General features: G+C 41.7%; 1 protein-coding gene and 1 non-coding gene across 3 annotated transcripts in view; one reads left to right on the forward strand and one right to left on the reverse strand.

Moving 5' to 3' along the window:
* The window catches only part of LOC126198441 (multidrug resistance protein homolog 49-like), a 439,165-nt gene that overhangs the window by 203,354 nt on the left and 209,816 nt on the right, over positions 1-25,995 (forward strand). For both annotated transcript variants that reach the window (XM_049934764.1, XM_049934763.1), the window contains exon 8: positions 22,153-22,277. In XM_049934764.1, coding sequence (XP_049790721.1) covers positions 22,153-22,277 — 125 coding nt within the window. The remainder of the gene's footprint in view (positions 1-22,152; positions 22,278-25,995) is intronic.
* Positions 15,952-16,026, reverse strand: Trnal-caa (transfer RNA leucine (anticodon CAA)). Its single transcript has one exon. It is a non-coding gene; the product is annotated as a tRNA-Leu (tRNA).

The following is a 25,995-nucleotide window of genomic DNA, read 5'->3' on the forward strand; positions in this document are numbered from 1 at the left end:
CTTCTTCTGGTCAAGTTGTGCCACAAACTCCTCTTCCCCCCAATCCTATTCAGTACCTCCTCATTAGTTATGTGATCTACCCATCTAATCTTCAGCATTCTTCTGTAGCACCACATTTCGAAAGCTTCTATTCTCTTCTTGTCCAAACTATTTACCGTCCATGTTTCACTTCCTCAATATACAGATTGAATTACATCGGGGAGAGGCTACAACCCTGTCTCACTCCCTTCCCAACCACTGCTTCCCTTTCATGTCCCTCGGCCCTTATAACTGCCATCTGGTTTCTGTACAAATTGTAAATAGCCTTTCGCTCCCTGTATTTTACCCCTGCCACCTTCAGAATTTGAAAGAGATTATTCCAGTCAACATTGTCAAAAGCTTTCTCCAAGTCTACAAATGCTAGAAATGTAGGTTTGCCTTTTCTTAATATAGCTTCTAAGATAAGTCGTAGGGTCAGTATTGCCTCACGTGTTCCCATATTTCTACAGAATCCAAACTGATCTTCCCCGAGGTTGGCTTCTACCAGTTTTTCCATTCGTCTGTACAGAATTCGCGTTAGTATTTTGCAGCCGTGACTTATTAAACTGATAGTTCGGTAATTTTCACATCTGTCAACGCCTGCTTTCTTTGGGATTGGAATTATATTCTTCTTGAAGTCTGAGGGTATTTCGCCTGTCTCATACATTTTGCTCACCAGTTGCTAGAATTTTGTCGTGACTGGCTCTCCCAAGGCTGTCAGTAGTTCTAATGGAATGTTGTCTACTCCCGGGGCCTTGTTTCGACTTAGGTCTTTCAGTGCTCTATCAAATTCTTCACGCAGTATCATATCTCCCATTTCATCTTCATCTACATCCTCTTCCATTTCCATAATATTGTCCTCAAGAACATCGCCCTTGTATAGTCCCTGTATATACTCCTTCCACCTTTCTGCTTTCCCTTCTTTGCTTAGAACTGGGTTTCCATCTGAGCCCTTGGTATTCATACAAGTGGTTCTCTTTTCTCCAAAGGTCTCTTTAATTTTCCTGTAGGCAGTATCTATCTTACCCCTAGTGAAGTAAGCCTCTGTATCCTTACATTTGTCCTCTAGCCATGCCTGCTTAGCCATTTTGCACTTCCTGTTGATCTCATTTTTGAGACGTTTGTATTCCTTTTTGCCTGCTTCATTTACTGCATTTTTATATTTTCTCCTTTCATCAATTAAATTCAGTATTTCTTCTGTCACCCAAGGATTTCTACTATCCCTCGTCTTTTTACCCACTTGATCCTCCGCTGCCTTCACCACTTCATCCCTCAAAGCTATCCATTCTTCTTCTACTGTATTTCTTTCCCCCATTCTTGTCAATTGTTCCTTTATGCTCTTCCTGAAACTTATGAGTCTCTTTTTTCAGAATCAGGCTGTGAAGATGTTGTTTTATAAGAACCAGGTCATTGACTTGGCACTGAGGTTACACAGCATTTTCGTTGTGCTTACTTACTCTTTTTATTGCCTTTTCAATTAAATTCTTAGAAACAATTTCCTGATTTACTTTGTAATTGACGCTATGTTGTTCAGGCCAATTAAAACACTTAGTTAGAGGTTCTCCTATAAAAGTATTGCCTATAACATCTAAAGGTGATAACCCAGTCAATAAATGGGGTAATTCATTTAGGATAAGTTCAAAGTGCTTAATTTTCACTGTCCACGAAGTATGTTTTTCATGGCAGTTAAGTAGTACATAATTTTCCAATTTCCTTCATTACTCATTCACACGGATTTGATGACGGGTTATAATTGGATATTAACACCCGTCGAATACTTTCCTGCATTAGGAATTCTCTAAATTAGTTACTCACAAATTGTGGTCCGTTATCGGTAAGAAACTGTTTCAGTTTACCTACTTCTAGAAAGTATTGTTGTAAACAGTGTATAACTGTTTGCATATTTGCTCTTTTAATGGGATATAGTTTAACATATTTTGACCAGCATTCTATGATAACCAAAATATATGATACTCCTCCTTTTCCTCATGGAATTGGTCCAAAAAAATCCGCCACTGTGACGTCATGTAATGACTTAGGAATAATTTTGTATTTCGCATGAGCATTATTCTATTTTACTTTCTGGAAAGTTTCACAGGTTCTAACAAAGATGTTATTTTATGACCTCTTTCCTTGAAATAATAAAACTTATTAATATGGGATATACTGTTATAACCTGTAATCACCAATAATTGCGTGGATATTCAAACAAACTCACTTAGAAACAATAGCTAGTTGCATGATAACAACTCAGTATCTCTTATTTGACTGCCGTGACATGCGGCCGGCGCCGTTTGTAGCTAGGTGGCGCTCCCGCGCTCAGCCGAGTTGCGGAGCGGCTCTATTGCCGTTTGTGCGTACTGTTGTGGCGGCACTGTTAAATGTCGTGGCACTGTTACAACACTTTCCCCCCTTAAAAACCCTCACTTCCTTGGAGACATGGACAGTGCGGAGATATCCATGGCCTCTTGTGAGGCCCCGAGAAGATCCCGCGGAGAGACACCAGAGTATGGTCGAAAATGTCCAGGACGGAAGCTCGTGCGTGGAACGTGCCTCCTGGACGAGATGATGGGTGAAAACTCCGGAGCAGCATCCATAGGTGTCGTGGACCTGGGGGTGTGCTCCAGCGAGATGGGTCCCGGAGAAGGCGGCGTCGCGACTGGGGCCGGTTCCGGCGTACTCGGAAGCGGTAGCGACGTCGGCTGCATCAACATGTACGGTAGATTGGCAGCAGCGACAGGACTGGCTTCTCGGGCTGGTAGAGGCGAAGGAAGGGGCGGTGTCACCGGCGTGGCCACCACCCGTAGGCGCATCTGGTCGTAATGGCGAACAACCGTGCCGTCGTCCGTACGTATTTCACAAAGCCGGCTGCCGCGAAGAGCCTTGACCACCCCTGGAATCCATTTAGGGCGAGATCCATACCCTCGTGCCCACACGTTGGCACCCACCGAGTATTTTCCCGCACCAGGGGACACAGCACAAGGCCTGACAGGGTGAAGCAGGTGCAGTAGAGTGCGCGGTTGGTGGCCATGCAAGAGTTCAGCAGGGCTGCGATCACCCAGAGGCGTGAAGCGATAAGAACTCAGAAATTGCAGCAGAGCGTCATCTGTGGAATAATCACTATGGAATTTTTTCATCTGGCTTTTGAAAGTGCGGACAAGGCGCTCGACCTCCCCATTCGATTGCGGATGGAAGGGCGGTGCTGTAACATGATGAATCCCGTGTCCAGTACAAAAATCACAGAAGGCCTGCGAAGAGAACTGAGGGCCATTGTCCGTGACGATCGTGGATGGAAGACCTTCTAGCGCAAAGATTTTGGACAAAGCCAGCGTCGTCGCTGCAGTGGTGGGCGACGGACATCGAACAACAAACGGAAACTTTGAGAAGGCGTCAATCAACAGTAGCCAATAAGTACCGAGGAATGGGCCGGCAAAGTCAGCGTGCACCCGTTCCCATGGCTGCGCCGGATCAGGCCACGGAGAGGGCATTGTATGAGGTGCAGCCAGGTGTTGAGCACACTGACCACACACAGCAACCATATGGGTGATGTCCGAATCAATACCGGGCCAATAAACATGCCTGCAGGCCAGGGACTTATTCCGAGAAATACCCCAATGGCCTTCATGCAACAGGTTGAGAACATCTTTGCGAAGAGAGGCTGGCACCAAGACCCGTGGAGATGCGCCATCCGTGGCCAGAAGAACAACACCATCACGAACAGACAGACGAAGGCGCAAGGCATGGTAGTTGCGAAGGGGATCCGATGCCTTGCCCTTGGTCCTGTCCGGCGAACCCCGTTGAACAAAACCGATCACCTGATGCAGGACCGGGTCCCGCGCAGTAGCCGACGCGACCTGCAAACCTGTAAATGGGAAACCCTCAACCACACGATGATCTTCCTCATCAATGTGGAAACAGAGTAGTTCATCACGATCGAAAACCGGGTCGGGGCCCATCTGCAATCGCGACAATGCATCAGCGTTGGCGTGCTGGGCCGTGGGGCGATAGTGAATCTCATAGTGTAAACGAGACAAGTATAAGGCCCAACGTTGCAGGCGGTGAGCTGCCTTATCCGGAAGCGACGCCAATGGGCTGAACAGAGAGACCAGCGGCTTGTGGTCGGTGATGAGGTGAAACTTAGAACAATACAAAAAAATGCTGAACTTTTGTAGAGCATAAATGATAGCGAGCGCCTCCTTTTCGATATGAGAGTAACTCCATTGCGCATCGTTGAGGGTCTTGGAAGCATAGGCGATGTATCTTTCCGACCCATCCTCATACCGATGGGCGAGAACAGCCCCTAGGCCATACTGTGACGCGTCAGTCGCCAGAACCAAGTGCTGACCCGGACGGAATGTGGCAAGACAAGGCGCTGACTGCAAATGAGCCTTCAGGCGGACAAAAGCCTGCTCACACTCGTCGGACCAACAGAAAGGGACGTTTTTGCGTAACAGCTGATGCAGAGGATGAGCTACCGCCACCGCGGATGGAATGAATTTGTGATAATAAGCAATCTTGCCTATAAACGCCTGAAGTTCTTTGACTGTAGATGGCCGGGGTAGAGCGTTAATGGCCGCAACGTGCTGACATAGAGGACGTATACCCTCACGGGACAAGTGGAAACCAAGATACACAGTGGAGGGTTGGAAGAACTGTGACTTGTCCAGATTACACCTCAACCTAGCCGAATGCAAAACCCGAAACAGTGAGCGCAAATTGCGAAGGTGGTCCTCAGTGGAGGCCCCCGTGACAACAATGTCATCCAGATAGTTTATGCAGCCAGGAACGGAAGCCGTGAGCTGTTCCAAAAACCGATGAAAAATGGCCAGCGCGCTAGCGACGCCAAATGGTAACCGTGGTATTGATACAACCCACAAGGAGTGTTGATGACGAGAAATTCCTTGGAAGAAGCATCCAATGGCAACTGATGGTACGCCTCCGATAAGTCAAGTTTGGAAAAGAACTGGCCCCCAGCGAGCTTGGTAAATAACTCCTCAGGACGGGGAAGAGGATAAGTGTCAATGAGGCTCTGAGCGTTGACAGTGGCTTTAAAATCACCACACAATCGCAGACTCCTGTTTGGTTTAGAAACCACCATGATTGGCGATGCCCATTCGCTGGAGGTAACAGGAAGGAGAATCCCTGAAGCTGTTAACCTGTCTATCTCAGCCTTGACAGGTGCACGCAACGCCACCGGAATAGGGCGTGCCCGGAAAAACTTAGGGCGAGCTGTAGGTTTAAGAGTAATGTGGGCTTCAAAATCCTTGGCACGACCCAGACCAGCAGAGAACGCGGACGAAAATTCAGAACACAGTCCAATCAGCTGTTGATACGGAATATCCTCAGATATGAGGTGCACATCATCAATGGAGAACCCGAACAACTGGAAAGCATCATAACCGAACAGGTTTTCAGTGCCCGCATGATCCACCACATAAAACGTGAGGGGCCTAACAACAGACTTGTAGGCAGTGGAACCATCAAACTGGCCAATGATAGGAATTTGCTGTTTATTATAAGTTCTAAGATTTCGCGTAACTGGAGACATGGGAGGGGATCCCAACTCCAAATACGTGCGAGAATTAATGAGAGTTACTGCAGAGCCAGTGTCCACTTGCATGCGAATGTCTTTATCCAGAACACGAACAGTAACAAACAACTTATTTGTTTGAGAAAGCACACAGTTAACATCCATGTCCGATGCCTCGTCCTCGTCGACAGGAACTTTAGGGGACTGACACACAGAAGCAATGTGGCCTTTTTTCCTACATGAATTACACGTGGCCCAACGTTTTGGACACGCGGCCCTGTCATGCTGTACGAAACAACGTGGACAAGAAGGAAGTGCGGAACGAACCTGCTTCTGTGGTTGTTGTTTTCGCTGCGAGTGTTGCGGCCCAACACGACGTTGTTTACGCGAGTGAACCGCCGCCACATCTTTGTTCTCCTGTGAAACAGGCAAATTGTCCGTGTCAAAAGTTGACTGTACAGCGCCTACATCACGCCACGCGTCTATTTGCGTGCCAGCAGCGCGAGACACTTCAAAGGATTGAGCGATGCTTAGAACTTCCGACAATGATGGGTTTGGCAGTTATAGGGCACGTTGCCAAACTTCTTAATCAGGAGCAAGCCATAGAATAGTATCCCTAACCATTGAATCAGCATAAGACTCATGATGAGTGTCCATGACAAACCGACATTTCCTACTCAGAATGTGTAGTTCCGCCGCCCAAGCCCGGTAAGATTGATGGGGCTGTTTACGACACCGGTAGAACGCCACGCGGGCGGCAACAACGTGGGTGTTTTTTCGGTAATAGTTAGACAATAAGTCACACATTTCTTGGAAGGACAGAGAGGCAGGTTCCCGCAGAGGGGCTAACTGAGATAGCAGCTCATAGATTAGTGGGGAAATCCAAGATAGAAATAACGACTTACACATAGGAGCGTCGACAACGCTGAAAGCCAAGAAGTGTTGCCGCAAACGCTTCTCATAATCCTCCCAGTCTTCAGCAGCCTCGTCGTAAGGAGGGAATGGAGGCGGAGAAGAGGAAGACAGATGATGAGTAAGCGACGTCGACAACGCCTGAATAGCAGCCGTCAGCTGTGTTTGTTGTGCCTGAATAGCAGCCGTCAGCTGTGTTTGTTGTGCCTGAATAGCAGCCGTCAGCTGTGTTTGTTGTTCAATGAGCGCTTGCATGAGCTGTCCCATGTCTGCCCCGTCACAAACACACAAATCCACAACGCAGTGAAAATATCCGACCTCGTCGCCAAAAAGTGTTATAAGCTGTAATCACCAATAATTGCGTGGATATTCAAACACACTCACTTAGAAACAATAGCTCGTTACATGATAACAACTCAGTATCTCTTATTCGACTGCCGTGCCGTGACATGCGTCCGGCGCCGTTTGTAGCTAGGTGGCGCTCCCGCACTTAGCTGAGTTGCGGAGCGCCTCTATCACCGTTTGTGCGTACTGTCGTGGCGGCACTGTTAAATGTCATGGCACTGTCACAACATATACATTGTTTGATTCCGAAGTGTCCATACCCTTTGTGAACATACCACACAAGTTCGTCTTCCATTATCTTTGGAATACATAAGTGCCAACCCTGTGATGTTAGATACACTATCTCTCCAAAACAAGTTATGATCTATAATTTTCCATTTTCCTAATTGGTTAGGAGCTGACGAGTTCTGGATGCACACAGAAAATATTTCTGTGAAATAAGGATCATGATGGATATTCCCTGTTATTCTTTGAGCCATTTCCTTTACAGTGATGTTCAGATATTCCACTGACATAAAATTAATGGCAAAAATAACACCAGCTCCTTCCGTACGTTTAAGTTCTTCCATTCCTTTGGGTAGCGCGATAATCAGGTACAATATTTTCAGAACCTTTTATGTATCGTATCTTAATATTGTATTCCTGTAGGAAAAGCATCCATTGCATCAACCTACTGTGTAGTAATTGACTACTCATCAGAAAGGATAAATCTTGATGATCTGTATAAATATGGATTTCTGATCCCCATACTAGTGTTTTGAAACTTTTGAATGCTCCACACAATCGACAATAGTTCGTTTTCGGTAGCTGTGTAATTTAGTTTGTGCTTATTTAGGCTATGGCTAGCAAAAGCTATGGTTCTGTGTTCTACATTACTCTGATCCCATTCTCCTTGGAAAAGTTCAGCAGCAACACCATAATCAGATGAATCTGTCGAAAATTTATGTGGTTTGCCCATAACTGGATGATGTAATATGAATGACTCAACAAGCGCTCTTTTAACATTTTCAAATGCATCATTTGCACCTTGATTCCAAGTCCACGGTACTCCCTTTCTTAATAAACTTAAAATTCTCGCATCATTTAACTCTTGCCCGTGTACATACCGTCGATAGTATCTGGCCATACCTATAAATCCTTTTAATTGTCTTACTACATTTCTGGGGTGCGGACATCCTTTGGTAGCTTTTATGCATTCAGGGTCAGGTGTAATTCCCTATACCCTTATAATATGACCTAAGAACTTAAGTTCGTGGCACGCGAAAAACAATTTAGACGACTTCACCGTAATACCTTTTTCTCTAAATTTTTTGAGTCTTGCACAAAGTTAGACAATGGTCCTCCCAAGTAGTTGATATTATTAAGGTATCATCTATGTATATTATCAAATCCTTCAATAAGTTTCTCCCTATTGCTTCATCTAATTTACGTATGAATACAAAAACAGAGATATTAAGTCCGAATGGCAATACATTGAAATGATAAGATTTTCCATTAAACAAAATGGCTGTATACTTTTTGGATTCTGGATGTATTTTTATCTGCCAATATCCTGTGGTCAAGTCCATTGTACTAAAGAATATCACCTTTTCAAACTTGGATAACAATTCATCAATATTAATCGGTCGATCTCTCTCCATTTCTATATGTCGATTTAATGTACGAGCACCTAAGACTAATCGTACCCCGCCTGCAGCTTTTTTCACCATGACCAGAGGATTATTCATTACACTGGAACTTTATTCTATAATATTATTATCAATCATTTTGTTAATCTCATCCCGAACTGCTTCCTTCAAACTCACTGGTATTGGAGGCAGTCAGCAAAAGAATGGGGTTTCATCTTTGGTTTTGAACTTACAGATATAGTTGCTGATGTTACCTGGACAATCGGAAAACACCACTTCCTACTTCATTAAAAATTTATGCAAATCTCATCTTTGTTGATCGGCTAATATTAGGGATTCATTAACTTTGTCTTGTATATCAGTTTGATGTGTTACTTGATCCACATTATTTATTTTTGGTGATAATTGTGCTGTAGCTGTTAATTGTAGACACTGAAACTCGGTTGTTTGTTCCCCAATGTGGCTATTTGTTGCAAATGGTGTCCACCATCCACTGTCCCCTCTACCATAACAAAGAAGATATTTGTCAAAATTTAAGATGACTTTAAACTCTAATAACCAATCTGAACCAAACAGTACATCTCTATTAATATTCTCTACTAATAATAGAATTTGACGAAATAACATATGTCCAATACTACAGTTCACTTGAGTTTCGTGTGTTACAAGTTTAATTTTCATTCCCATTATCCCAATTATGTATACTCCAGTGACTGGCAAGAACGGTAAGTGCTGTTTATTCTGTATCAATTTAAAAAATGCATTTGAGTTGAGTGATACCTCACTCCCAAAATCTATAAATATGTTAACCTCGGAAGTTTCCACTGTCCCTACTATTGTAGGTTGTGGGTTATTAGTAGCTAAGCTTGGTTCTTCAAGCAGCAACCATTCCTTTGTGGGTATTTTGTGTGTAAAGTTAACATACTTATTGGAGTAATGCCTTCTAATGTATCTCCATGACCTGGACCCCGGCCCTGGATCCAGATCGAACACCGTTTTCCTCATTACTGCTAATTATGGGTTGGTTACCGAAACGAGTTACTACATTCCCATTCTGTGTTTTATGGTTACTCAGTACGAATACTTTAGAAGGTGCTGGATCTAAATTTGAAGGTGGATGCTTCTTTTGATAATCATTACAACTTTTCTTACCGTATTGGTGTACTTTTGCTAAGCTTGCCTCATACTTTTTAAAATTATTTACGCTGTTTCTTTTAAAGTTCGAACTTTCACTTTGGTGTAAAGTTTCGTTGTGGTTTTATTTATTGCATCAAGTGTGTCAACAAAAGACAACAACTTTTCTATCATTTTCCAACCACTACGCAAGGTGTCTTGTCTCACATAGATTGGCAATTATCTAATTAAAATACGTACTAATCCTTCTTCTTACATTGGCTTATCTAAATACTTTGCTCATGTTAAATGCCAATCAAACTATTTCCTTATAGTACCCCAAGTATTTTTAAAATATTTTGGGTCCCATAGAGCTGATATTAACTTTTCTTAAGCACTGGCAAACCAGTACATCTCTTTAAATCTATTTTGAAAGTCTCCCCAAAAGGAAAAATTCTCAATATTTATTGCTCCCCTTTCTGAGGCTTCCCCTAGAAAGTACCTCAAAGTAAATTCGATGTTCTTGGAATCTTCCCAATTTTTTGATAACGCTTGGTTAAATCTTTTTAAGAAATGGGTCAGATGTACATCTCCGTCCAGCTTAAATTTAGGGAATTGTCTAGATAACCCTGAATTAGCTCCCCATTGCAAATAAGTCACCATTTCACTAGTTAATACAACATTAGGTAAAGTTACCCTCTGTTCTACGTTATCTTGGATAAGCTTAAATTCTCTCTGCAGTCGTCCATACCCTTCCTGGTATCACTAAGTTCAGAAGAAGGAATAGGCGATAGATTTCCTGTTGTTATTCTCTTGGTGACTCTCAATCTATAATTTCTACAAATTGTTCCTCCAAACTAATTACATTTGTAATATCAGAGTTAGCTATTTTTTCTGTTGTGTCTAGACTAGACAGCCTAGACACAATGAGAGGAAGCCGAAAGGCACGCGCTTAGACTCACGCAGGCTGGCGTAAGGTCTGAAACAGGATACGTAATGAATGCTATAAAGAAAAGTACATAGCTTCTGGAATACTTAACTTTAATCCACATTTGTAGAACATCGCTCTTGATGATACATTAATAGAATCTCAATATCAATTGAATGCGGCGCCTTGCTAGGTCATAGCAAATGTAGCTGAAGGCTATGCTAACTATCGTCTCGGCAAATTAGAGCGTATTTGTCAGTGAACCTTTCCTTGCAAAGTCGGCTGTACAACTGGGGTGAGTGCCAGGACGTCTCTCTAGACCTGCCGTGTGGTGGCGCTCGGTCTGCAATTACTGACAGTGGCGACACGCGGGTTCGACGTATACTAATGGACCGCGGCCAATTTAAAAGCTACCACCTAGCAAGTGTGGTGTCTGGCGGTGACACCACATTTTCTTTGAAATTTCTTTCTACATTATGAACCCATGTATTGACACCTGTAATTTGCGATTGAATGACTGGCACATTCTGCTTATCTACACTCTCTTTCAAATTATTCAACCCCTGCCTTACATCATTATACGTAACATTGTACATGTTTTCAAAAGATCCTAACTTTTCAGTAAGTTCGGATTCTACATTATTACATTTGCTCTCAATGTTAAGTTCTAACCTTTTCGATAAATCTTGAAAAGTGTTACTCTGTTTCTGACTAAGGTCAATAAACATATGATTTATATAAGTAGTCAAAGAATTTGTCAACTCGTTCTTTAAATCTACTTTTGAATTCTCTACTTTTTGTTTTAGTTATTGCGTCGAACTCAGTCTTCAAAGCATGCATGCCTTAACATAGATTACTAAATTCTTTGCTTTGAGAGTCGACTTTGGCATTTAACGTACCTAAATTTGTTGTTTGAATATTTAGAGTTTCACTCTGAGCATTTAAAGCTTCACTCTGGGTGTTTAACTGAGAATTTACTAGGTCTAGTTCTTTATTTAGAGTCGCACTCTGAGCATTTAATTGAGAATTTAATAAGCTTAACTTAAGACTCTGAGCTTTGATTAAATTTATCAATTCAGCCCAGGCAGGCACTTCTTTACTAATTTTCATGGCCATAGCTGGGTCTTGAGTTTCCCCAACCTGTTGTATATTTTCCATACTTTTATATTCCTTAGCTCTTGTATGCATTTAAAACTAACTTTAGATATGATAATCACACAATAAAAGTTCTCTCAACAGTATTTTTTACAACTTCGTACTAAAGTAATCAAGTTTTGTTTCACGCTCACCCGACGTAGAATTCGCGTTCCATAGGTGAGCGGATGTGGAGGCAGATCAGCACCGGTGAACAGCAGCTGGTACCGGCAGCATCGGATGTATGTTGGTTTCTGCATCTGCGTCCCCGCAATGTGTGTAAGAGCTGTATACTCCCCACAATGGATCTTCTTGGTTGAAGCGTTCTATGCATACTTCCTCTTAGACAAATACATCAAAATCTTCTTTGCTGTTTTTATCATTGTGAATTTTTCATTTCTTCACCTTTTTTTCATTTAAATTTTGCTCCATTGGATACTTGAACATATTCCAATTTCTCAGAGTAATTCCCTTGTCTTTTCTTGTTTTTGACTTAAAATTCCTGTTTTCTCGGTCCTTTCACACAAGTCACCACGTTCTAACGATTCCGACTTACGTGTGAGAGTGAATCTGGGCTATTTCGGTTTATTCCCCCAAACTACCCTCCAGTTCTTTACGAGGTGACTTAATTGGAATTTGCATCAACTCTTCTTTACTGGATAGCTGGCCGCTGGAAACTGTCTTGACTTCTTCTCCATTGAATAATGCTAGGTACAGGAATTTTTAGACTCTTTCTACTTATGAAATAAGTAGACATAAAAACTTTGCTTTTCGTCAATTAACGATGTATTTGACTTTCATACACCATAAAACTCTCACTTTCAACATAAATATATAATTTCTGGTAAGTCCCTCGCACAGTCGAACATCAGAAACAAATTAAATTACAGTTAAAAGAAAGTTGGCTTTGATACCATAACTTTTCTTAACATAAATCAGAAAATAAACCTTGCCTATGGCAAGGTTACGTCAAGAGTTTTCAAGAGTTCTTCAACTGTCTTTGTTTTAATAACAATAGTCAGTGACCCAATAAGCACAGAGCTGCATATAAGCTCCATGGTTTTTCCTTACACACTCACTAAAATAGTTATGGATTGCCCGATAGGTACTTGTTGGTACCGTTCATCTGCCACGTCTACTTTCTTCCAGTGACTGATTTAAAACCTGCACACACAAACACAAGAATATCATGCGTTCGAGATGGTAGAAGGCTGAGTGGTTCTAGAATTTACACAAATTCTCGAATCACTACACATTGTTCATTAAAGGTATGAAGAATTAATAATTATGCTGTAGTGTAGACACCATGCATTTCCAGGCATATGTCCATATGGCCTGTTTTTCTCCTTATCCTTTCAGGGACTATTCTTGTAGATTGTCCCCAATAGCAATATCACCCTGTATAGTGAGCATCAGTGACCCCACTCCCTTGTGGTACTCCTGAAATTACTATTACATATTACAGTTTTGCCCCATTAAGAATTGTGTGTATTGTTCTATTTGCCCAGAATCCCTGATTCTACTCACAAATCTGGTCTAATATTTCATAAGCTCATATTTTGTTCATTGGCATCAGTGTGAAACTGTACCAAATATCACCTGGAAGTCGAGAAACACCACGTCAATGTGCTCACCTTTATTTAATGCGTTCTGGTTCTTGTGGCAAATAGAGTGAGATGAATTCACATAATCATTGTTTGAGGAATCTGTGTTGATTTCTACAGGGAAAGACCTTTGTTCTCCAGCAACATCCAGAAAATAGGTATAAGTTGGCTTTGTCAGTCTTTTTGGGCTAATTTATGGTATGTGATCATAGGACGCAGTCTTCTGTCCCCACACGTTGACTCTCACATTTTCAATATGCAGTTAAAAAGTCCAGTCCATTGCTATGCAGACTTCTCCATTTGTCATTCTCTTTTTGGCTTTTTTTGGCTTCTAACTTTATGTTTAGACCTTTCCTTTCACCTTCCTGCATACTGTTCTTTGGGTGCTTGCTTGAAGTTAGTCACTAAATCTGTTTTCTCAATGAAGACCTTGAGTCCCACCTTTTCTGTTTGAATTTTGAGTTCCTCAATTTGTTTCATGGTTGTGCTGAGGGATCAGAAAAGACTATGAGATAATCTGCAAAAGCTAGGCAGTTGATCATCAGCTGTGTTCCTCCACCCATTCTGGTCCCATTTTTATCCCTTCATTACATTATACTTTACACAGGCGACTTTTTGCAACAAACAGTTGAAAACTGAAGTATCCCTGTCTCCTTGCTTATTGACTGCCACATCTCAGAGTTGCCTTAAATCTCTCCTGTGAATTTCACTTTGGAGTTCATATCAGTGAAGGCCTGTTGGATGTTTGCTTGTATTGTTATCTTAAGGTCGTCTTTTTCAGGATTTGCTACATTGTGTTTCAGTCAATAGAATCATAGGTCTACCTGAATTTTTAACGCAATTGAAAATTAATTGTTACTTCATACAGTATTTGCAGCTCTGGTGCCGAAGATAGTATTGTATTCCCCATCGATTATTATTATAGGCACTAGATGGAAGACTGACTGCCTTTGGTGCACAGTTCAAGTTCAGCGTAAAACATATGTGTGATTACAATTCCTAAAATCTTTACCATGACTGATCAATTAGTACATTACTACTCAGTTCAAATAATCAATACAGATATTAACTTTTTGTGAAATGATATGGAAATAGCATTTGTAACATAGTTATAATATTATTCTGTTAATTCAGTAAATATGGCTATCATGAATTCTGCTGAACACATGTGTTTTGGCACATGTGGATGGCTATTCTTATAACTATATAACAAATTTAACTAAGGGAATCAAAAACATTTTGTTCCTGAGCTGTAGATATGAGAGAATGCATATGAGCTTGGTAACCTGGCAGCACAAGTGTGTGTTTGCAGACATGTCTGAAAACAATCTTAGTGTTTAGTCCATTGTTCATTGTAAAAAAGATTACATATGTCCTAATACTATTGATGTTTAATTATTTTGTATAAAAAGTCTAACATAGAATTTGTATTACAATTTGCTACAAGGAAGGAAAAAAGTGCAGAAAAGTTTTTGAAATGTGAAATATTCATTTTGATGAATCTGCTAGGGGTAAAACCAGGATTTGAATGAATGGTGTAGGCATTTAAAATACTGCTCTGAACATGTTGATATTAATGGATGCCCTGGATGCCCCAGTGTATCATCAACCAATTAAATCGTGGAAATGTGAAAGAAATGTTTTTGGGATATCATTTGGCTCATGCCATTAATTTTTTTTATATGTTTTATGTAGGAAATGCCTTACATCAAAATTTGTTGCAATGTAGTTGCAGTTCAAATGAAAACAGTGGTGAATGCAAGATGCTCGGGACTTAGTAGATGAAGTCAGCAACAATACTGAACTACTGGAATGTATCCTAACAGATGGTGAGTTGTGGGTTTATGAATGTAGCACTGAAACTAAGGTCCAGTCATCCTAGTGGAAGCATTCTGGATCACCAATATCGAAAAAAGCATGATGAGTGTCGGCAAATGTGAAGGTTTTCATGACATAGTGCACCATAAATTCTTGCCACAAGATCAAATCATCAATAAGGAGTACTACTTACAAGTTCAATGCAATTTGCACTAAAAAAAAAAAATGGTTTTTGCATCACAGTAATGAATCTGCTCATACTTTGTTGCATAACCATGAATGTTTGGTCAACTTCAAGATTCAACAGACATGGCCTCACATGACTTTTCTCTGTTCTCAAAAGAAAAGAAAAATTTAAAGGGTATTTTCCAAGCATAGATGAGATTAAAAACACATTGCTGAGAGAACAAAAAGCTGTCCCAAATATTAAATTCCAGCAGTGTTTTGAGTCTTGGAAAAAGCAGTGGCTTAAGTGTATAATATCTAATCAGGATTATTTTGAATGGGATAACATTGATGTAGACCAATGGTTTCCAACCTATAGCCCAAGAAGTGAGCATCTATTGTATGACCAATAAAAGAAGATTTCTGTAAGAAACTTCCTGGCAGATTAAAACTGTGTGCCCAACCGAGACTCGAACTCAGGACCTTTGCCTTTCGCGGGCAAGTGCTCTACCAACTGAGCTACCCAAGCACGACTCACGCCCCGTCCTCACAGCTTTACTTCTGCCAGTATCTCATCTCCTACCTTCCAAACTTAACAGAAGCTCTCCTGCGAACCTTGCAGAACTAGCACTCCTAAAAGAAAGGATATTGCGGAGACATGGCTTAGCCACAGTCTGGGGGATGTTTCCAGAATGAGATTATCACTCTGCAGTGGAGTGTGCGCTGATATGAAACTTCCTGGCAGATTAAAATTGTGTGCCGGACCGAGACTCGAACTCGGGACCTTTGCCTTTTGCGGGCAAGTGCTCTACCAACTGAGCTACCCAAGCACGACTCACGTCCCATCCTCACAGCTTTACTTCTGCCAGTACCTCGTCTCCTACCTTCCAAACTTTACAGAAGCTCTCCTGCGAACCTTGCAGAACTAGCACTCCTGAAAGAAAGGAGCGCTAGTTCTGCAAGGTTCGCAGGAGAGCTTCTGTTAAGTTTGGAAGGTAGGAGACGAGATACTGGCAGAAGTAAAGCTGTGAGGACGGGGCGTGAGTCGTGCTTGGGTAGCTCATTTGGTAGAGTACTTGCCCGCGAAAGGCGAAGGTCCCGAATTCGAGTCTCGGTCCGGCACACAGTTTTAATCTGCCAGGAAGTTTCATATCAGCGCACACTCTGCTGCAGAGTGAAAATCTCATTCTCAAGATTTCTGTGAAATTCCGTTTACATAAAACTCCCACCACATGATGCTATTCTCTCATTGGTCTATCTTATACCTCCCCCCCCCCCCCCCAAATGGTATTATTAGTGGTGGCCTAAAAATACTGGTAGTCTTCCAATATGGTCCAGGTAAGTTGGACACATCTACATCTATATCGATAACCTGCAAGCCACCATATAGTGTGTGGTGGAGGTCACCCTGTACCTTTACTAGTCATTTCCTTTCATGTTCCACTCACAAATAGAGCAAGGGAAAAGTGACTGACTATATGCTTCTGTATGAGCCCTAATCTCTTATATCTCACCTTCTTAGTCTTTACACGCAATGCAGGTTGGTGGCAGTAGAATCATGTGGCAGTCAGCTTCAAATGCCAGTTGTCTAAATCTTCTCAATAGTGTTTCTCGAAAAGAACATTGCCTTCCCTCCAGGGATTCCCATTGGAGTTCCCCATAAAACTTATGTATTGTTCGAACATACCGGTAACAAATCTAGTAGCCTGCGTCTGAACTGCTTCGACGTCCTCCCTCTATCTGACCTGGTAAGGATACCAAAAACTCAAGCAGCACTCAAGAATAGGTCACACCAGCATCCTCTATGTGGTCTCCTTTACAGGTGAACCTTGCTTTCCTAAAATTCTCCCAATTAACCAAAAGCAACCATTTACCTACCTACCAGAGTTCTCATATGCTCATTTCATTTCATATCGCTTTGCAACATTATGCCCAGATAATTTGAATGACTTGACTGTTCAAGCAGGCCAAGATTAATACAGTATCCAAACATTATAGGTTTGTTCTACCCACTCATCTGCATTAACTTAAATTTTTCCACATTTGGAGCTACCTGCCATTCATCGCACCAACTACGAATTTTGTCTAATTCGTATCTCCCTACAGTCACTCAACTTCGACACCTTACATTACACAACAGCATATTCAGCAAACAAATGCAGATTGCTGCCCACCCCGGCTGCCAAATCATTAATGTATATAGAGAATAACAGTGGTCATATCACACTTCTCTCGGGCGTTCCTTATGGCACCCTTGTTTCCAATGAACATTAACTGTTGAGAATAACATACTGTGTTCTTACTTAAGAAGTCTTCGAGCCACTGATATGTGTGAAATTATTCCATAAACTTGTACTTTTGTTAACAGCCAGTAATGGGGCACCGTTTCAAATGATTTCCAGAAATCCAGAAATATTGAATCTGCCTGTTGCCCTTTATCTGTAATTTGCAGTGTATCATGTGAGAAAAGAGCTTTTTAAAGCCATGCTGATTCATGGACATAAGCTTTTCAGTCTCAAGAAAGTTTAATACATTCAAACTGAGAATACGTACAAGGATTCTGCAGCAAACCAAAGTTAGGGATATTGGTCTGTAATTTTGCAGCTCCATTCTTTTACCCTTCTTATACACTGGAGTCATGTGTGCTTTTATCCAGTCACTTGGACCTTTGTGCTGGACGAAAGATTCATGATAAATTCAGGATAGGTACAAGTCCAGTGATATAGAGTACTCTCTATAAAACCAAATTGCGATTCCATCCAGACCTGGTGATTTATTTGCTTTAAAACCTTTCAGTTGTTTCTCTACACCAGGAATGCTTATAACTATGTCATCCATACGGGAGTCTGTCCAATGGTCAGATGATGGTATATTAGCATGATTCTCTCACATGAACAATTTATTGTTGGTGAAATTTAAAACTTCATCTCCTGTTTCGCTATTTTCAACTGCTATGCCAGACTGGTCTACAAGGGACTGGATGGAAGCCTTAGCACCACTTAGCAATTTTACATAATTTTGTCAGGTTCTCTGCCAGAACTTTTGCTAAGGCATGTTGGTAGTTGTTGTATGCTTCGCGCATTACAGCGCCTTTCATGACCACCAGCCTGACCCGGTTGCCTCCAAACATGTCTCTGATGATTGTCTGGTTGAAGGCATATGTGACACTCACCACTGAAAATAACTTGATACCAATCCTGAGTGGTCTATTTGCCATGTTGTTGGACCCATTATGGTTGCAAAGATGCACCTCACCATGGATGCTGGGAGTGAAGTTGCGCATCATTCAGCCTTTTGCGCACAGTTTGAGTCATAACATGATGTCCTGTGGTTGCACGAATAGCATTATTCAACATGGTGGGGTTGCTGTCAGGGTTTCTGTGAGCCATAATCCATAGGTAGGGGTCATCCACTGCAGTAGTTGCCCTTGGGTGACCTGAGCGAGGCATGTCATTGATAGTTCCTGCCTCTCTGTATCTCCTCCATGGCTGAACAACATCACTTTGGTTCACTCCAAGACACCTGGACATTTCCCTTGTTGAGAGCCCTTCCTGGCACAGAGTAACAATGCTGATGCGACGAACCATGGTATTGACCGTCTAGGCATGGTTGAACTACAGACAACACGAACCGTGTACCTCCTTTCTGGTGGAATGACTGGAACTGATTGGCTGTCGGACCTACTCCGTCTAATAGGCGCTGCTCATGCATGGTTGTTTACATCTTTGGACGGGTTTAGTGACATCTCTGAACAGTCAAAGGGATTGTGTTCAGATGGCTCTGAGCACCATGGGACTTAACTTTTGAGGTCATTAGTCGCCTGGAACTTAGAACTGCTTAAACCTAACTTACCTAAGGACATCACACACATCCATGCCTGAAGCAGGATTTGAACCTGCGACTGTAGTGGTCACGGGGATTGTGTCTGTGAGACAATATACACAGTCAACGTATATCTTCAGGAGTTCTGGGAACCGGGATGACGCAAAACTTTCTTTGATGTGTGTACTATTTGACCTGCAAATGGTGTTAAGCTTTATATTTTGAGTGGTTTTATGCAGGTTGAGATGTATCTTTTTAAACATCATGTAGAGGCCAATTGGAAATGCCTGATAAGGTGCCTGTAATACGTTTGTTTGAGTGGCCATCTTCCGCAGCAGCTGTTAAAATTTATTGCTATAGGTTATCCATCTTGAGCTGACTGCAATTTGATCTAAAAAAATTACATCAGACCGCTGTTTTCTCTCATCTTGTTAGCAAGGTTGAAAGTTGTACACATTCAATGATAGAAAAAATGAAAAAAAAAACCTCACAAAAGAAAGATTGCAAATTTAAAAGCTAAGCAAGCATCCCACACAGCCACAAATTACACCCAGTCTAATGAAAAACATCACTTTTATCCAAGACTGGTCAACCTCACTGACACTGTTTGCATACAGAAGAAATAAAACTACTTGAGAAAGGTCTGAAACACAACATCAGCACACAGATAGAAGAAAAATACATAAACCTCATAGTTGAATCAGAAAGGATTCTCACACAGGAAAACAGAACCGAAACAAGTGAGGTACACAGTGGTCTGACAAGAGAGCTAGTCAGTAATGAAATCAAGAACCTAATAACACAGATGAAAGAAAACAGAGGAAATCAAAACAATACTGATTCCATAACACTGACAAAAAGGAACTACAAGAACACAACTCCATCATCACAAGGGCACATAAAGGAGACACAGTGAGCAATACATCAGTAAGACACAAGAGTTCATCACAAAAAAATAAAACTGTAAAACTAAAATAAGAACCAACTAACAGCTTTTCCAAACGAAGTTGAGAAACACTCTCAAAGACATTGAACATACAATAGAAAACAAAGAAACAACAAAATTCCTACAAACAAGTCCAAGTGTACCTCCCCTCTGATGCCAACCAAAGCTACACAAGAAAGATCTCCCCATCAGAGCTATTGTGAATTATAAAAATGATCCTGCTTACCCACTTGCAAGATACATGTTGAAAATCTTATCAGAAAACTACAAATTACAGGAGGACAGGACCGTAAGAAACACCGCAGAATTGATTCACTACATGAAAGACATAAAAGTTCCAGACACGGCCACCCTCCTTTCATTTGATGTAGAGAACATATATTCCAATATACCAATAACTGAAACTATAAACATTATAGAACAAAGTTTTAAGATGCACAGTACACTTCCACATGAATACATCAAAGAAACAGTCTGGCTCTAGAGCTAATAACAGAACAGAACTATTCTCAGTTCAATAATGAATTCTGTTTACATAGTGAAGGATTACTAATGGCATCCCCGTTGTCTGGAACCGCTGCAAACATATTTATGAACCATGTAGAACAGATTATATTTAACAAAATAGTGCCATATGGGTACAACATCCTATACTGAATTAGATATATGGATGACATCTTGTGCCTGATAGATGAACCAAACAATAAAATTGACCAGTTACACACAGACATAAATTCTGTTCATGAAAAGATACATCTTACAATAGAGAAAGAGCAAAATAGACAGTTAAATTTCTTTGACATCACCATAAGGATTTAAAACAACCAACACGTATTTGACATTGACCAAAAACTGACAACAACAGACACAGTTATATAAACACAGTACCATTAGATACAGACAATTACAAAAAGAAATCAATACCAAAATACAAATAGCCACAAATAATTGATAAAAAGAGAACTTAGTAACAAAGCTGAATAAGAAAATGAAGAAACAGAAAAGAACAATCACCCATATGTCACCAACACAAGGATAAAATCACACACAAACAGATCAACAAAGTACAAGAATAGAAATAATACAAAGTGTCAAAGAAACAGAAAGTAAAAGATGGTAAACAATGACATACAACCACAAATACACACACAGAATATCCAATATTTTCAATAAACAAGGCATAAAAATAGCACAACAAACCGGCAACTCAATTCAGAAATACTTCCCTGGTCTGTATCAAATGAAATGCAGTACATGTGAAGTAAGATACATAGATCAAATGAGGAGGACATTTGACCCCAGATACAAAGAACAGTTAAGAGCAAGGACATATAGGACAAATCATTCAACTTTTGCTGATCGTCTTACAGCAACACCAACATAAAATTACAGCCAGAAATACAGATATGGAAATCATAAGGATAAACAAAACAAAAAACACCTCCCCACCTTACAAGGAAACCACATCCAAACCTCCATAATGGAAAAGAAATGACTCTTAAATGATCAAACCAACTTGACAAACCACACACTCTTTAAATTGACTAACACATATAACCACTACCATCACCTTCCAAATTTTGTCATATAATCACCGTCCAGGCCCGTGTCCCCTCCCTCATGAGAAAAAAAGGCAACCCACCTCCACTCCTGTCACATCTCTACCTACATACCAGACAATTTCTTTCACACACACACACACACACACACACACACACACACACAAACACAAACACAACACACAACCACTATAATAGGTCAATATGTGTGTGCGTGGAGGGGGTCATTAGGAAGTGTTTCATGTTTAATATTATTTTTATTTACTTGATGTGTGTTGTAAGGTGTAGATAATTATGATCTGCTTTAGGCTTGTAGATAATGAGATAAGCATCTGTTTATAAAAATTGAGGTTCCTAGCAAAGTTTCCAATGACTGCAAAATGAATAAGTAATTTTGGTGGATATGTTAATTTAATAATATCAAAACGTTTTTTTTAATTCTTAGTATGTGTTAAATAAAATCTATAATATCAAAATTATTACACATGTTGCACCTTTCTCTTTTAGAATGTCATTTATTTGGCTGAAAAAGATGAAGGTATTGAATTTTCTTGTATATATCTGGACTTCATGATGAAAGTTAGATTTTCTTGAGAAAACAAATTTATTATTACTGAGTATGCATTCTAGGTTCAAAGCTCACTCACTGCACAAGAACTGGATTCATATGGGACAGCTGGTGCAACTGTTGAAGAAGTTCTCAGTTCTATAAGAACTGTAATGGCGTTTGGTGGCCAACAAAAAGAAGTTGAGAGGTATGTAAAATTTCGACTTTCATTGCCTTTGTCGGTTACCATAAAACAGTTTGGCTTCTGATATGCTATATTCTGTTGTATTCTGTTCTCATCTCCTGACATTGCTGAAGTATTCTTCTAGGTCTGATTTGGCTATATTGTGAAATTGGATCCTTTATAGAAATGTAAAACAGTGCACTTTTATGGCTGAAACGCAGTTCTTGAATAGCTCCTGGTATAAGCCAGTATAGGCAGTTTTGTCATTGACAGACACCAACTATTGTTGGTGTTGAGAAGAAGAGACAAACATGGATAAATGACTTTTTATAATCTACACTCCTGGAAATTGAAATAAGAACACCGTGAATTCATTGTCCCAGGAAGGGGAAACTTTATTGACACATTCCTGGGGTCAGATACATCACATGATCACACTGACAGAACCACAGGCACATAGACACAGGCAACAGAGCATGCACAATGTCGGCACTAGTACAGTGTATATCCACCTTTCGCAGCAATGCAGGCTGCTATTCTCCCATGGAGACGATCGTAGAGATGCTGGATGTAGTCCTGTGGAACGGCTTGCCATGCCATTTCCACCTGGCGCCTCAGTTGGACCAGCGTTCGTGCTGGACGTGCAGACCACGTGAGACGACGCTTCATCCAGTCCCAAACATGCTCAATGGGGGACAGATCCGGAGATCTTGCTGGCCAGGGTAGTTGACTTACACCTTCTAGAGCACGTTGGGTGGCACGGGATACATGCGGACGTGCATTGTCCTGTTGGAACAGCAAGTTCCCTTGCCGGTCTAGGAATGGTAGAACGATGGGTTCGATGACGGTTTGGATGTACCGTGCACTATTCAGTGTCCCCTCGACGATCACCAGTGGTGTACGGCCAGTGTAGGAGATCGCTCCCCACACCATGATGCCGGGTGTTGGCCCTGTGTGCCTCGGTCGTATGCAGTCCTGATTGTGGCGCTCACCTGCACGGCGCCAAACACGCATACGACCATCATTGGCACCAAGGCAGAAGCGACTCTCATCGCTGAAGACGACACGTCTCCATTCGTCCCTCCATTCACGCCTGTCGCGACACCACTGGAGGCGGGCTGCACGATGTTGGGGCGTGAGCGGAAGACGGCCTAACGGTGTGCGGGACCGTAGCCCAGCTTCATGGAGACGGTTGCGAATGGTCCTCGCCGATACCCCAGGAGCAACAGTGTCCCTAAGTTGCTGGGAAGTGGCGGTGCGGTCCCCTACGGCACTGCGTAGGATCCTACGGTCTTGGCGTGCATCCGTGCGTCGCTGCGGTCCGGTCCCGGGTCGACGGGCACGTGCACCTTCCGCCGACCACTGGCGACAACATCGATGTACTGTGAAGACCTCACGCCCCACGTGTTGAGCAATTCGGCGGTACGTCCGCCTGGCCTCCCGCATGCCCACTATACGCCCTCGCTCAAAGTCCGTCAACTGCACATACGGTTCACGTCCACGCTGTCGCGGCATGCTACCAGTGTTAAAGACTGTGATGGAGCTCCGTATGCCACGGCAAACTGGCTGACACTGACGGCGGCGGTGCACAAATGCTGCGCAGCTAGCGCCATTCGACGGCCAACACCGTGGTTCCTGGTGTGTCCGCTGTGCCGTGCGTGTGATCATTGCTTGTACAGCCCTCTCGCAGTGTCCGGAGCAAGTATGGTGGGTCTGACACACCGGTGTCAATGTGTTCGTTTTTCCATTTCCAGGAGTGTATATTGTCTTAAGTTGTCCATGTTTATACTGGTAATTTGTAGAGTTTCGTAATTTTAATCATAAAAGAGAGAGATAAGAGGGTTTAACAAGTCAAACTATTCATTAACGTAGTAAAGTGGCTGTTATAAACTCTATTTACAACTAAATGTTATTAAATTTTCAAACAATGGAACATCTGGGATGGAATAGCAGCAATGAATGAGGCTAGACTGCTACCCATCACATAGCGGAAGCATTGAGTGGCAGGCAAACACATTTACAATTCACGCGCGCGCGCGCGCGCGCGCGCGCGCGCGCGCACACACACACACACACACACACACACACACACACACACACACACACACTAAACCACCATAATCTGTCCATTGTGTGTGTGTGTGTGTGTGTGTGTGTGTGTGTGTGTGTGTGTGTGTGTGTGTGTGCATCTGATGACATACTTAGTGCCAATATTATTTATGTATAATAAACAAATTTTAACATACTAAAACTGACACAAAAACTGCTACTTTGATTGCGCCTGCAGTACGAGCAGTTGGCGAGCGCAATCCAGGTCCTAGATACTTATATCAGTAAGGTCTGGTTTGAAACCAGCATCTTCTCATTGTTTATTTCCCCATCTTTGTAGAGCTTTTGATGCAACTCATTTGTTGTTGTTGTTGTTGTTGTTGTTGTTGTTGTTGTGGTCTTCAGTCCTGAGACTGGTTTGATGCAGCTCTCCATGCTACTCTATCCTGTGCAAGCTTCTTCATCTCCCAGTACCTACTGCAACCTACATCCTTCTGAATCTGCTTAGTGTATTGATCTCTTGGTCTCCCTCTACGATTTTTACCCTCCACGCTGCCCTCCAATGCTAAATTTGTGATCCCTTGATGCCTCAAAACATGTCCTACCAACCGATCCCTTCTTCTAGTCAAGTTGTGCCACAAACTTCTCTTCTCCCCAATCCTATTCAATACCTCCTCATTAGTTACGTAATCTACCCACCTTATCTTCAGCATTCTTCTGTAGCACCACATTTCGAAAGCTTCTATTCTCTTCTTGTCCAAACTGGTTATCGTCCATGTTTCACTTCCATACATGGCTACACTCCATACAAATACTTTCAGAAACGACTTCCTGACACTTAAATCTATACTAGATGTTAACAAATTTCTCTTCTTCAGAAACGATTTCCTTGCCATTGCCAGTCTACATTTTATATCCTCTCTACTTCGACCATCCAGTCTACATTTTATATCCTCTCTACTTCGACCATCATCAGTTATTTTACTCCCTAAATAGCAAAACTCCTTTACTACTTTAAGTGTCTCACTTCCTAATCTAATCCCCTCAGCATCACCCGATTTAATTTGACTACATTCCATTATCCTCGTTTTGCTTTTGTTGATGTCCATCTTATATCCTCCTTTCAAGACACTGTCCATTCCGCTCAACTGCTCTTCCAAGTCCTTTGCTGTCTCTGACACAATTACAATGTCATCGGCGAACCTCAAATTTTTACTTCTTCTCCATGAATTTTAATACCTACTCCGAATTTTTCTTTTGTTTCCTTTACTGCTTGCTCAATATACAGATTGAATAACATCGGGGAGAGGTTACAACCCTGTCTCACTCCTTTCCCAACCACTGCTTCCCTTTCATGCCCCTCGACTCTTATAACTGCCATCTGGTTTCTGTACAAATTGTAAATAGCCTTTCGCTCCTTGTATTTTACCCCTGCCACCTTCAGAATTTGAAAGAGAGTATTCCAGTCAACATTGTCAAAAGCTTTCTCTAAGTCTACAAATGCTAGAAACGTAGGTTTGCCTTTTCTTAATCTTTCTTCTAAGATAAGTCGTAAGGTTAGTATTGCCTCACGTGTTCCAACATTTCTACGGAATCCAAACTGATCTTCCCCGAGGTCCGCTGGTTAGGCAGCAATGAATTTGCATATGGGTAATGTACATGACACATACTCACATGGAATGTGAGACCAATT

The sequence above is a fragment of the Schistocerca nitens genome, chromosome 8, assembly GCF_023898315.1.
Source record: "Schistocerca nitens isolate TAMUIC-IGC-003100 chromosome 8, iqSchNite1.1, whole genome shotgun sequence".
In the NCBI taxonomy this organism is placed as follows: domain Eukaryota; kingdom Metazoa; phylum Arthropoda; class Insecta; order Orthoptera; family Acrididae; genus Schistocerca; species Schistocerca nitens.